The sequence below is a fragment of the Panthera onca genome, chromosome B2, assembly GCF_046562875.1.
Source record: "Panthera onca isolate mPanOnc1 chromosome B2, mPanOnc1 haplotype 2, whole genome shotgun sequence".
NCBI lineage: Eukaryota > Metazoa > Chordata > Mammalia > Carnivora > Felidae > Panthera > Panthera onca.
Genome location: NC_138343.1, coordinates 120,418,150 through 120,433,163, shown reverse-complemented (window position 1 = coordinate 120,433,163; position 15,014 = coordinate 120,418,150). Strand labels below are relative to the sequence as shown.

Below are 15,014 nucleotides of genomic sequence, written 5' to 3'. Positions count from 1 at the left end.
GGTTGTGGTTCATTTTTCCCCAGGTTACACAAGGGGAAGCCTTTAGCGCTTCTGGAGGTTTCTACCCTTTCTACTCTGCCTTGGAGGTTTGCCTTTAGAGAAAAGCCTGCCATGGGGCCCGAGGAACCGGGCTGGCTGAATTTCTGATCCAACACCAAAGCGGGAACCCAATGGGGTTGCTCTTGTTTGTTCAGTCTTTATCATCTATCATCTGCTTATCTTGCGTAGCTGTCTGCTGGTCACTGAAAAACAACAGTGGCACCACAAATAGAAGGAAATGACTTCCTAAATGTCCTCACCCCTCTCCTCCAAAAATGAAAGAAAAAGGGTATTTCCATTTATATCTAATCATTTTTGTTAATATATTACTTTACTATATTAATGTGTGTGTGTGTGTATACTCAGTGCTTCGAAAAGCTTACGCACACAAGCTTGAGTCTCCATTCAGACATAAAATGTTTAAACTAATGGTGCAGAACTGACCTCTCTGTCTCTCCTCTCTGCCTGTAGGTTGCGGCATGTTTACTCTCCTGTCATCCGTCACTGCTGCTGTCAGTGGCCTCCTGGTGGGTTATGAACTTGGGCTCATCTCTGGAGCCCTTCTGCAGATAAGAGCCTTATTAGCCCTAACCTGCCACGAGCAGGAGATGGTTGTGAGCTCCCTCCTCATGGGGGCCTTGCTCGCCTCTCTCACTGGAGGGGTCCTGATTGACAGATATGGACGAAGGGCTGCCATCATCTTGTCATCCTGCCTACTTGGACTCGGAAGCCTGGTGTTGATACTCAGTTCATCTTACACGGTCCTCATAGCGGGACGCGTTGCTCTAGGGGTTTCCATTTCACTCTCTTCAATTGCCACATGTGTTTACATCGCAGAGATTGCTCCCCAACACAGAAGAGGCCTGCTTGTGTCACTGAACGAGCTGATGATTGTCATCGGCATACTTTTTGCCTACATCTCAAATTATGCGTTTGCCAATGTTTCCCATGGCTGGAAGTACATGTTTGGCCTTGTCATTCCCTTGGGAATTTTGCAGGCAATTGCAATGTATTTTCTGCCTCCAAGTCCCCGGTTTCTGGTGATGAAAGGACACGAGGAAGCTGCTAGCAAGGTTCTCAGAAGGTTGAGAGCCGTCTCAGATACAACTGAGGAACTCACTGGGATCAAATCTTCCCTGAAAGATGAATATCAGTATAGTCTCTGGGATCTGTTTCGATCAAAGGACAACATGAGGACCCGGATAATGATAGGCCTAACATTGGTATTTTTTGTGCAAGTCACTGGTCAGCCAAACATATTATTCTATGCGTCAACTGTTTTGAAGTCCGTTGGCTTCCAAAGCAATGAGGCAGCGAGCCTCGCCTCCACTGGGGTTGGGGTCGTCAAGGTCATCAGCACCATCCCCGCCACTCTTCTTGTAGACCACGTTGGGAGCAAAACCTTCCTTTGTATCGGCTCCTCTGTGATGGCAGCTTCATTGATGACCATGGGCATCGTGAATCTCAACATCCCCATGAACTTCACCAATATCTGCAGAAGCCATAGCCCTGTCAACCAATCATTGGATGAGTCTGTGTTCTATGGGCCCGGAAACCTGTCAGCCGGTGATGACACTCTTAGAGAGCTCTATAAGGAGCTCACTGCCCGCAGCCAAAGCTCCCTAATGCCCATGAGAAATGACATGGATAAGAAAGGAGTGACACACTTGCCAAATACTGGACTGAGCCAAGCTCAATACCAGATAGTCACAGATCCCGCGGACGTCCCAGCTTTCTTGAAATGGCTTTCCTTAGCCAGCTTGCTTGTTTATGTTGCTGCTTTTTCCATTGGTCTAGGACCAAGTAAGTATCCCATTTTTTATCCCTTCCCTCTTTGCCCTTATGAATGCTAACTTGTTGCCTTTGGCCATCAGAACATCTTAGGGCTATGGTACCTTGCACATGAACCTACTAGACGTAAGATGGGGATAATACTGGCCACCTGACATTTCTACTCATGTGGAAAGTATGCTTGGCTCATACCTCTCTTGTGAGATGTGCAGGGCTGGTATTCAACAGAAGGATTAGTTTTCCATTATCTGTCGCAGGAGGATAATTTAGCAGCAATTGATTGGGGATAAACCAGACCTCAAAAGATGAGTATTGTGCAAGAAATGTGTGTGTTTTATGAAAGCAGTTTACTGGAATAACATTTTCTCCCATATCATTCCTGAGTGTCTTCGTGAATGGAAGAAAAAAATCAAGCTTTTAGATTTTCTCAAAGACACACTGGTGGATGCATTCAGTAATAATGAAGAACAGGGAACGATGAGTTGGGAAGGAGGGTGGATTATTCCTGTAAGTACTGTATGTTTTATCACCAGAGTAACCTCCCTGAGCACTTTACTCATTAAGCAGGAGAATGGGAGTCAAGTTACTCCCATTCAGTACAATATAAACAATTTACAGGGAGATAGCTACACGGTTGTTTAATTTTGTATAGCTGGTCTAGTCCAATGACAAAGTTCAAACACCTCTCTTGAGCAAACTCTCTACGGTTTTCTAGAACAGGTTGTTGGTAGCAGTTCCTTGTCTTTTAGCCTCACACACAAAATCCAAACCTCTCTTTAGGGAAGTATAAGTCAACTCTTACAGCTCTCCCTCTCCCCCATTCTTTCCCTCTTTCCCTCTTCCTTTCTTCCTCTCTCCCACAAAGTTTTGCTGTTGTTGTTTACAAGGATCAGGGACCCAGCAGAGTTGCTCAGATAAAAGGAAACATTGGGGCTTAAGAACATGAGAAGACATTGGTCATGTTGAAGGAGAGGGAATCTCATGGACAAATTTAGGTTTCTGGTTCCAGGACCTGACAATGTTCCTAGAAAGAAAGTCTCTTTAGGGCTTTTGCTCTGGTGATCTACTGTTAGGTCATTAACTATTCATTCAGGTGATGTGTAGCAAGTGACTAATTTTTTAATAGCAAACAACTATGCTAGATGTTGAGGAAATCGTAATGAACAAGACAGACACTGTCCCTGTCTTCAAGGAGATGATACTTGAATTAACTGAACTATATTCCCCGTGTCTGCTTCTTTCTGGTCAGCAACCAGCAGATTTGGCCTCCTTAATCTCAGTTAATTAATATCTGCATTTGCACATGACTTATATGGCCTCTACAGCTGCTCTCTTTCCTCACTTTGAAGCCTACTCCCACATCTAACCGAGATCAGTCTCTAGATATTGATTCTTTCAAATTCCAGAGAAAGAGAAGGAATCTGATGGACTCTGTCCTTTGCGACGCGGTCATAAGTGGTTGTGCAGGACACCTCTGGGCCACATGGTCCCAACCATGGACGACCAGAGCTGGCCCTTCATCTGGCGCTATGAGTGGATGGATTTCCTTCTAAGGGACTGTGCATGGGCAGATACGAGTCAATTCGACGACACCATCAGCCTCTGACCTCTCTGACTTGTTTCTGAACCCGGGCCCTCCTTGTTAAGACTTAGCAATGGCAAATATTATTAATGAACAGTTTCCTGAAAACAGGTTTCGACTATTATTTCAGGAATCAGGCGTCTTGGGTGTGTGTATCTGTGGGACACTTATCTTAGTTAGTTCGGGTTGCTATAACAAAAGACCAAAGACCGGATGGCTTAGACAGCAAACGTTTATTTCTCGTCGTCTGGCGGCTGGCAAGTCCAAGATCAAGGTGCTGGCAGGCTTGGTTGTTGGTGAGAGCCCCCCTCCTGATTTGTGATTGGCCATTACCTTCGTAGTGTGTCCTCACATGGCAGAGGGACAGAGAGAGAGACAGAAACAGAGACAGACAAGAGAGAGCTAGCTAGCTTTCTCATGGCTCCACCCTGATGACCCAGTTACCTCCTAAAGTCCCTACCTGCAAATGCTATCCCATTGGGAATTAGGACTTCAACATATGAATTTTATGGGGAACACAAACGTGCGTGCGGTGCAGACAATACTTACGTGGTTACTCTGATGCATAAAGCTAATGAAATTCGAGAGAGCACCTTACGCTTTTATTCTCAGAAGCTCCTTGAAGTCCACCAGAAGGGCAACATGTAAGTGTTGTCTCGTACCAAGGAACAACTCAAGCTCCTTTGTGAACTTTTCCATATGAAGGAGTACAATAAGTTTTGCTCATGTGATAAACTTCAGGTGGTATTGTCTCGTTGATTTCCTTTGCCAGCATCTTTTTTTCCTATACGTTCATCATATAACTAAAAATCTTCTTTACATCAATTTTCTTGATCCAGTCTTTTACAATATCACGAATCAACTAAGAATCTAAGGAAAGGTGAGCAAAAAGAAAAGGATGCTTTTCTTGCTTTAAGTCAGAGAAACTTTCAGGTGAACAGAGGTGATGATATGGTACATATTATATCAGACATTGATCATAAACCTCCAGAACCCACATACTCATGGTATGAGCTCCTACTCCCTTTCTGTCTTTAGTTTTGGGGTAACTTTGAAAACACGCAGCAAATTCTCCGTCACTAGCTTCCTACATTATTGTATTAGAGCAAGAATTCCCCTTTTCAGCAAACTCCGTTTGATTTTGGAAGAAATTATTGGGAGCTGTTTGTTATTTACCCTTTAGGATTCTTAAAATCGTGTTCTCTACTCATTCTTTCAAAATATAATTTAGGCTGTAGATCCAACTCATACGTTTTGACACCTGTTAGGTCAAATACTGTGCTAGGAAGGTTTTACATACTTTGAAGTATTTCGTTTTACCTTCGGGACAAGCCTGTGAAGAAAGAATGGCCACCAAATTTTACAAATGACGGTACTGGGTCTCACAGAGGCCAACGAAGTGACTTGCTCAAATAATTGAAAAGACTCGTCTTCTGAAATTCAGTGTTAATCCTCGTCCCAGGCAAGAATAAGCAGGTCTCTGTTGGTCTCGAAAATAAATGTTAATTACTTTTAGTTCCGTCCTCCATGAGGACGCTGTAGAGGCAAGAATGAATGGAAATCGTGTGTCATTGCCCATCACATGAGGCTGTTAAGTGCACCACTCTGCATTTTATGCAAGATAGAGACAGTCTCTCTTTTTCGGAAGCTCTGCTGGGTAAGTGAGCATGTACATTTATAAGGCTGAGCTGCAGGATAAGAGAGAGGGAGGGTAATGATAAGAACACAGAAGTTTCTGATGTGTACTTACTTGAATGACTGAAGTTGACGAAGGTAATGTTTACTGGTTGTTTGGTTAGATTTCAAGCCCGGCCCTAACAAAGACTGAAATAACAGTGAATTCAATAAGATAGGAGTTTCTTTCTCTCTCGCTTAGTGACTGGGCAGTTCTGGGTGCTGTGGAGGCCTCCACGGTCAGGTACCAGAAGCCCCTAGATGGTGTCCCCCAAACCTCCTTGTAGCTAGTACTTCCTTCTTGGTTCTCTGTCCATCATGCTGACTCTTTAAAAATACAAAGATGCGTTTTAAAATTTCATCACCCTTTTCTGATGGCTAATGGGCCCTTGGGAATCAGTGGAAGACACAAAGTACAGTCAATTAGAGGGAGGCGGGGCATAGGAAGGCCTGGGTAAGGAGGATTGTGAGCAGCTCTGTCGGGGAAGCAGGACCACTGTAAGTGATAGGGGACAAGGAACTTGTCACAAGGGTTGCCCCTCACACAGGGCCCCAGGGAAGAAAGGATGGCCTCAAAGCCACGACAAACTGGAATCCGCGAGAAGAAACTGGAGCCCACGTCTGTCTCCCACCACATCGACTCTGGTGATGCTGGCCACCTGCAGAAAAGCAGGTGTCCTTCTCCGTAGAGCCCTGACAGCAGCAGGAGAGGCCAGAGGAGGAGACTGGGTGCCATTGGCTAGTCCTCATGACCAGCAGGGAAAGGCAGCCGGTCACAGCCCTAGTGACGTCTAGGACCCAGCAGAGGCTGGGTGTCACTTTGGCCTTCCAAGCCTCGTGCAAATTTCTCTTCTGGCCAACCCTCACCAGAACTACCCAGGGGAGGGAACTCTGGGAAACATAGTTCCAGCTCAGCTCAATGGATGCAGTACAAAACCGCCATAGTAATGAACTCCGGACTAAGAAAGAATAGATGTGAATGTGGCCAAAAACATTCCAGAAGGTCAAGGGCCCTGAATGCTGTCTTCAAATGCCGTGATAGATATTTATTTCTGTTAGATATTGTTTCTCTTATTCCTGTGATAGATATTTATTAAGTTGTTAACATGTATGACTAGCTTCCATTCCATCTACTTCTAAAAAAGAGGTGAGATCATTAAATTAATGTCTCTTGTCTTTCGTTTCTTTAGCTATAAAACAAACAAAAAAGACTCTTTTGCTAATGCATTATAAAAGCCTCCACATCTATTTTCTCAGGAATGTTCATTATCTCCCGGCAGCTGATGACTCTCACTTATCTCTAGTTCTATCGTGTCACAGGGCTTCGAGCTCCTTTTTTTCCTAATGAGTACGGGATTTTTCCACTTTGATGCTTCACTGTAAGCCCAATGCAAGAAGCTCAGCGCTGAATTCTTTTCTCCCTGAGACCAGGGGGAACGGCCCTTTCTTTTCCATGCTGTCATTCAGTCTGATGCTCTGATGCCTTTTCCCAATCCAGTCAATGACCAAACGCTCTCGCATTCCCGCTCACAAATGCCTCCTGTGTTGAGCTTTTCCTTCCCGTTTCTGCCATCGTAGTCGACCCCTTAGGAGCTCGCTCTTTGATTCCCGGCAGACGCTTCCCGTAATTCTCTTACATTGCAGATCCTTCCCACGCCCTCCCGTCCAACATAGGGGCCCCCTTAAATACCTTGTTCCTCGTATCACCACAGCTCACAAATCTCCCATGGTTTCCCGCTTTCTACCACATCGGAGAAGTCCAATGCCTTTCAAGATGAAACGAAGATTAGACATTCCCTAGTCCAACGTATTCCTTTTGTAGAAAAGAAAGAAGTCCATGAGATTGAGAACACACAGACGTGGGACCAGATCGCCAGGCATCTGGAGCCTCATCCGTCCTCTTTCTAGTACTCCCTCGCCCACCTCTGAGGGAAAGATGGTATGATTTCCAAGGCCCTCCATCATCTCCCCAGCTCCATTTTGTAGTCAGTGGCCTTGTGCTCCGGTGCCACCACTCATACAGAAGCACGTGTAGACTCCGAATGGACGGCAAAGGGAGGGGCAGCCCTGCCCCCGGTGTAGTGAGGTCACGTTTTACCTCTCAGTGCTGCTGTGTCTCCACGGCTCCACACCCCGGTCGAGAGACACATGCCCTTGTTATGGTTCCTTTTCCTCCCCCCTCCCCTCTTCCCAGATCCCGCCTATCTTTAGAGCTCAGTATAAGCCTTGTCTCCTTTAGGAATTCACTCGGTTTCTTAGAGGTCTTTGTTTGTATGAACTACGAAGTATTTCTAGTGTAGAGCGGTCTGGTCCGGGGCCACGGAAGAGCCTGAATGTAAAATCAGAAAAGCTGGGTTCTTCTGATTCCAGCTTTTCTACCTACTGGCCGTGGGATCTTAAAGCCATGTATCTTCTCTGAAGCCGATTCTAATCTATGAATTGTGCATAATGACCCTTGCTCGATCTCACAGGATAGAGTGAGTGCCAAGTGAGTTGAAGCACGTGCGACTGTTTGGGATGCTGTTGAGTCTGGTGTAAGTGGAAGTCACATGTGTGATAACACCACTGAGGCCTTAATGATGAAGTGCATTGCTTCGTTATGTTTGTTTTGGCTTATTAAGCAAACATCGTTATTAGAATAAGGCCTTTGGGGAAAGAAATGACATCTCATGTTGTTTTTTTCCTTCTCCTCCTTTAAGTGAGCACTACATAAGTCTGTTTGAAAACCATGAAGGAAGGCATGTGTGTTTCTAAGAGGAGGAGTTGGGGGAAAAGGAGTTTTAAAATGAGATATAAATATAAGAAAGATCTCGAAGTGTGGTTTTTACGTGTGTCAAGCCTTCCAGGGCAGGCGAGGCACCGTATGAGCTATCCCTGCTAGCCACCATCGCGAGGCTCTTTGCGGAACAATCCATCACTTGGGCATATTTCCAAAAATCTCTTTCTGGTTTGGCCCGTCAGATACGATATAGGGAAGTTAGGAGGCCTTGAAAAGAGGTATTGGGAGGCACTTAGGGCTTTTCTTTGTCAAGTCGTGTAGCATTATTGGGGAATTTCAGACTCAGAGTATCTAAAAGTCGCCCCAGTTTTTCTTGGACATCTCTACCTTTTGCTGCTAGAAAGAGAAGAGAGTTCTTTCTGCTAAGGAGGTAGAGAATCTCATGGTTGAAGGAGGTTTGGGTGTGGGAGAAGAAATGACCCTTTGTCTCATGGTTTCCCCAGCTTATAATTGCAGTTCCAAGGACTGAGCTGGGTGACATGTAGGTAACAAGATATGGGTTCAATTACTAAGAAAAGGAAAAGTGTGGATTTTGGAGTAGGGTGCTGCATGGAGGTGAATCTCCACTCTGCTAGCTGTGCAACCTTGAGGAAGTTAGTTAACTTCTCTGTGCCTCATTTTTTATCACTTGTAAATATGGATATGATTAATAATTAAATCATAGCCTTGTTAAGATTAAATCGGCTCATAATAAAGTCCTTAAAGACTGGCACTCAGAGTGCCATATAAGTACATGTTGAGTAAAAGAAATAAATAAGCTTAGGGGTACCTGGGTGGCTCAGTCGGACTTCGGCTCAGGTCATGATCTCGCGGTTCGTGAGTTCGAGCCCCCACAGGGCTCTGTGCTGACAGCTCAGAGCCTGGAGCCTGCTTCGGATTCTGTGTCTCCCTCTCTCTCTGCTCCTTCCCCACTCATGCTCTGTCTCTCTCTGTCTCTCAAAACTAAACATTATTTAAAAAAAAAGAAAGAAAGAAAGAAAGAAAGAAAGAAGCCTAAAGATTGGGTATTCACTCATGAATCTGTGGGGGCACGCAGTCTGAGGCAGAATCCCAAATCTTCCCCTCTGGTGAGAACCAATGGTTATTTCATACACGTGGTTTGGGTTATTGATTCTTCTAGAGTTTTCAGAAGGGATCTGGTAACTGTCCTTTTTTTTCTTGCCAAGAGTCAGTCATTTATGTCTGTATATTATGTTGTAGTTTTTTTCTTTTTAAAGAAAACGTAACCTAGGAATCCCAATTTGGTCACCAAAATTGTATTCTAGATCATTAGTATAAACCTTGCAAGCCAGTTGGAGTTTAAAGATTTTTATTAGGAGCAAGGTTTTCATACCAGATCTTGAATGCATAATAAAACTTACTAATCTGATGTGATTATTGCCCAGGTATTTCATTTAAAGAGTTTATTGCTTGTAATAGATGCAAATCCTTTGTGTATAAAGGGAGTTAGCTGCTTTTGTAAAGTAAAATTGAAAGCAAGATTAAACTGTTTTTATTAAGTCTTCTTAAATCTGGATTGGCTTAGAACAACATTCCTTAATTGTATTAGATCACAACATAGTTTCTTCAGCCAAAAAAAAAGTGTTTCTATTTTTAGGTTAAAGTACATGCCCTACATCATTTTATTTTCTGGTCCTCTGTTTCCCTCCGTGTAACATCATAAAGCTTGGCCTAGAATTTGAATTCAGAAGGGGGCATGAATTTGGTCGGTACCAAGTAATCTTATGTATTTTATTTTATGCATCTAATATACTATTCAGGGAAGGAATCCATAGTCTTAATCCACTTGCTGAAGGGCTCATGGCCTAAAGTCTCTGCCTTCCATTTTTCTGTTACTCATCCAAAAACTCTTCCATCAAAAGAAATCAGGATATAGACGCCACTGCTGCTATTAGAGACATTTATTTAACACTCTACTTTCCATACCTCGTTTTTCACTTTAAAATACGTTCAAAATCGGAATCTTACCCTCTCCTGTGCTTCTCGGGTGGTCCTGATCGTCACTTAGCTCCTTCTAATTACAGAATATTTGTCCATCATGGTTCCAACTTCAGGGTTGAACCAGAGGTTCCTTACACCGTGAGGACATAGACCCACAGGAAGATTTCTCTTTGACTCACGTTCAAAAGTAAAGCACAGATGAGCCCAAACCCGAGGCGTGGAATTATTAGCTCATGAGTTCATTTGAGGTGACATTTGTGTAGAAACCCAGCCCTCCTTAAAGTGGCCACCGTAACACAGAAAAATGTGTGTGGCTGTTCTTTTCACAATAATTAGGGCTTTTTAAAATCCAAACCTTACTATGTTCATAAATTAATGAATTAACCTCTTCCATCTCATGACTAGTCTCTATTCATGAAAGCAGATGGAAGGAATTTGTCCGACGTCACATGCTAAGTTCGGTAATGAGACTGTGGCTGTTATCTTTTAACTACCTTTGTATTCACCCATTCAAGCACAACCTTACACTGCAGGCTGAGTGACAGGTGCCACCAAAACGCCTCCCAGAGCCCTTCTACTAAATAGGCAGAAGTTCCAGCAAGAAAGCGACTTGCGGGGACCCAGAGGAGGAGGGAGAGCGAGGAAGCAGCGATTGGGGGGAGGGGTCATCAGTTCACTCGCTTATGCGGCATATGTGTATTGCTCACCCATGACATACGGGGCTCAGTGGTGTGGCGATTCGGGGTGGGTGAGCGAGGCCCACGATGTGCCCTCGTGAGCCCAGTGATGGGGACAGGCAATAAGCAAGAAAATGACTACATGCATGATACAGTGTCAAGAGGAGAGAAATGCTCACATCTAGCTTTAGGTGAGAGTAGTAAAGAAATAATGGAAAGGATAAATGGAACAGCCTGTGTGGAGGAGGTCGAAAGGTCACAGAAAGCCTTTCTGGTGTGGTGACATTGGGCCAATGCTCGTATGAAGAAAGTGGTGTGAAAATCTGGGGGCAGGGAGTTTGAATCAGGGGTGATGGCAGGTCAAGGGGCCTTGAGGGGACATGAGTTTGACTGAAGATTTAGCAGAACAGCAAGAAAGCCTGTTGAGGCTGTACCACGGGGTATTTGAATTCGGACCAGGCTTTGACATCTGACTGCCTGGCCTCGAATCTCAGGTCCAGGGTATGGAACTTTGGGCAAGTCAGTTCATCTCTCGAGGTTTCAATTTCCTTATCTAGAAAATGGGACAATACTGTCTGCCTCACAGTGTAATCTGTGGGGTTAAGTGAGGCAATCTATATCAAGCATTCCTAGTTCAGTGCCTGATGTCCCGTGTGGACTCAATACAGCTAGTTATTATGCTAATAAATGTCAGACAAGACGTGAATAGTTCTGATAATGCCACCACTGACCGCAGCAGGCGTTTTGTTCAAGCCATGTCAGGACACATGGGAAGTACCTCACGGCCCTATGTTGAATTATGATGCCATGGTCCTCATCACCTCCCTTCTATACACTATCCCACTTGGGTCAAGACTAAAATGAATAGATTTGGGCCTTAAAATATCTTTTAATTCTGGATTACCTGCAGTCAAGAGAGCTTCCTAGGAAACCAGACATGGCTTAGAGAAGGTCCTGAAGCTTTGGTGAAAGGTGTGAGGTAGGCTGAGAAACACCCACCTGTCCACTCTTCTACGTTGGTGCAACTAATTCAGACTATGTGTCCTATGTGTACACAACCTCTATCTTGTTCATTGTTGTTTCCTCCAGCCTAACCTAGGGCCTGGCCCACAGCAGGGGTGCAATAAATATGTGTTGTAGGAGTCAAAAAAGTGTTTCTGGAACTCTCTCAGCTTCTGGGACTAAAGCGGAGCTCTCTGTCTAGTTTGGGGTTGATACATCCTGATCTCCTCTGGTATATGAGTCAGTGTATAGGGAATTAGAGATGCATGTATGGTGTATGGAACCTGTGTACCTTTCACCAAAAATTATACCTGAATACAGCTACTCAATTCAGGATGCAAGGCCATCTCCGATATTTGATGACCTAAGAAGTTTTACATTTTAAATTTCCTAAAATTAAGGCCATTAAAAAGTTGTAGCGTTATACAAGATATTCATCTCCAGATTTCTATTGTTTTCCCCAAATACGAGACCCAGTCCTTCCTTTGAAAACAAAGATTAAGATTAGCAATGTCATGGAATAATGTTCCATACCTTGGTTTAGTAATTAGGTGTATTTAAACTTGACTCTACAGAAAAGATTTGAGTCAATTCCTTCACAGTTTTCCTAAGAGAAATATGTGAAAATCTGAACCTGGCATTTGAGACTTGTTTTTGCTTTTTAATTAATATTAGAGTTTACAGAAATATTTCAATGGATTATCTCAGGCTTAACAATCCCATTGAATCCATCAGATGTAAATGGGCAGTCCACAGTTAGTAATAAAAGACCTTTGTAGAAAAATCATACCATTGCCACAAGTAATCAAACCCTCAAGAACTGTAAACTGACTGATATTTTAACCCACTTGCAAGCTAACAACAGAAAACAAACTAACCACAAAGAGAACGAGATAATCCCTGCACATATTATGGGTTATTTTTGAGAAGAGGAGCCCCAAGCCTAGAGAACCCAAATCTTTTATAATAGACAGTAAGCCAGCCTGATTTCTTCCATGGAAGACATTATCTTTAATTTATTGGATTGTAAACAAACCTTTGCTCCGGAGGAGACCCTATCTCTGTCTTCCAAGGCTGTTTGTTATACAAAAATCCTTAGGAAGACAGCCCAGACCAAAGACAGCGCTTTTGCTCAGAAGATATGCAGAACTGCGAGAGAGCCACAGAGAATTGTCTCTCGAGTCAAGTAACCCCCAAAAGCTGATTTTATGTTTTCAATAAGAAACCAGAATTTTTTTAAGTTGCAAAAACTGTAGAGTCTAACTTTTTGTGTGGTTTAGTTTTACGGAGTCTAGCCAGCTTTTTGGAGGATGGGTTAGCAGTAGGAAGCATAAGACTCCTCTGCCATAACATTCAAATTTAGATTTTATACCCAAATAAGTCTAGTTCTTCAAAAAGCAATTGTTCATGTGATGTTTGCATAGCTAAAGATTTTGATAGTTCCGGGATGTGAAACAGCAGGTTCTAATTTGGAAGCTGCTTCACTCTAAGATATATTGGGTTTAGAACACAGAAGCATACAGACCAGAGTACATTGAATGTTTCAAAAAAGATTTCAGTATTCTTCATATTGCCTCCTAGGCTCTAGGGCTTTAATATTCAGAATCATGACTGTTCAAGGCAGTTTTAGTGATCGTCTTTTTTCCCCTACAATTCTTATAGGATAGTTACATACCTTTAGAGAAAAGGCATACTGCATACATTATTATGCTTTATTTTATTTATTTAATTTTTAATGTTTACATTTGAGAGAGAGAGAGAGAGAGAGAGAGAGACAGAGTGTGAGTGGGGGAGGGGCAGAGAAAGAGGGAGACACAGAATCCGAAGCAGGTCCCAGGCTCTGAGCTGTCAGCACAGAGCCTGATGCGGGGCTCAAACTCTCAAACCGTGAGCTCATGACCTGAGCTGAAGTCAGATGCTTCACTGAGCCACGAGGTGTCCCCCAAATTATTATGCTACAAACGTGTGGATCTTATTATCAACTGTAGCCACTAAACAATCATAGTCACACATTAGTCTGTGTTAAGTGTAAGTGTTAAGTGCGTAAGTTTAAGATCTTTCCAAATTTTTTTTCTTTTAGATCTTAGGCTTCAGTTATCACCAATATTCCCACCCGTACTCTTCCTTTTTTCCAATTAATGAAGTTAAAGGCCATGTTGATTGATGAAAATGATGATTTATTTGGTGCTCTGATGTGAATCATTAAAATAATGCAAAGTAAATTAAAAAATGGTATCTGAATAGTTTTATACTAAGTTTGCATCTGAGCGAAAGAGGAAAGGCTTAAAGAAATACGTGCCCTTGGGGTGCCTGGGTGGCTCTGTCGGTTAAGCGTCCGACTTCGGCTCAGGTCACGACCTCACGGTCCGTGAGTTCGAGCCCCGCCTCGGGCTCTGTGCTGAAAGAAATATGTGCCCTTGCCCAGTGAAGTCCTATTTTCCTCTTTGGAGTTACATGAAGCAGGAAACCAGTACCTAACAGCAGCAGTGTAAAAATTGCATTTTTGTAGCGTGAGCACAACTCAACACTTAATGAAATGACACCATCAGTTCCGTTACCATGGGCAACTGTTCCCATAAAACAAGTGCTGAACTTCCCTCTCAGTCGGCACCACAGCGTAGTCCTGTGCCCTTGAAGCCTGTGAATATCACACAGTTAAGATGTTAAAGAAACAGACTAAGGTTTTAATACTGTCCTGATCAACCCAAGCATTCCTTTGCTACTTTATGTTTTCCGGAGCACGATGTTAAGAATTTTTCCGAGGAATATTTGCAACATTTAAAAACCAGAATACCTTTCTGATTAAGCCCAAAGCAATCATCAAAAAAGCGCCGCATAATGTATTAGCTCTGAAGCATGACATTCAAGTTATAGTTTAGACAAGAAAAGACTAATTTCTCGTAACTCCTTTTTTTATTTTTCGTTTTGAATCCTAGTTCAGTGGTCCGAAAATTGGGATAGTCGTACTCCTAGAGGTTCATTTTCCAGAGTACTCCTTCAATGGTACATCAAAGAAAATAAATTTCTTGATTCTTTAGGGAAAATCTGTTCCCTAAATTTTCTTCTTCCTCATCTCCATTGTAATAACTGTTGTTAAAGCACACCCATTACCCATCAGGAAACCTTTTTATTATGACACATGTCCCAAATTATAAAAACCTCAGGAGCACTAATCAAAAAAATAATTGGAAATATTGCTGTATTGAGGAGGGCACCTTTTGGGATGAGCACTGGGTGTTGTATGAAAACCAATTTGACAATAAATTTCATATACTGAATTCAAAAAAAGGAAATATTGCTGTAGGTATGGTATGGAAAAATGAGAATGACTAGATAATCATCTTTTCATAAACCTAGATATTTCCAATAATTTACTTTCAACAAAATTAAAGAATGATCTAACCAAGTTATGAGCTGATATATCATTACAAATAACTTGTTTTGTTAATGCAAAGAACCGAGTGATACTGCTGTTATAAAATTTCTTCAACTCCCCATCTTTTCTCATTATTCTTGAGAACAATGAATT

At 42.8% G+C, this 15,014-nt stretch overlaps 1 protein-coding gene across 2 annotated transcripts in view; it reads left to right on the top strand.

Annotated features, from left to right (window-relative positions):
• The window catches only part of SLC2A12 (solute carrier family 2 member 12), a 58,437-nt gene that overhangs the window by 19,152 nt on the left and 24,271 nt on the right, over nt 1-15,014 (top strand). For both annotated transcript variants that reach the window (XM_060616708.3, XM_060616707.3), the window contains exon 2: nt 511-1,842. In XM_060616708.3, coding sequence (XP_060472691.2) covers nt 511-1,842 — 1,332 coding nt within the window. The remainder of the gene's footprint in view (nt 1-510; nt 1,843-15,014) is intronic.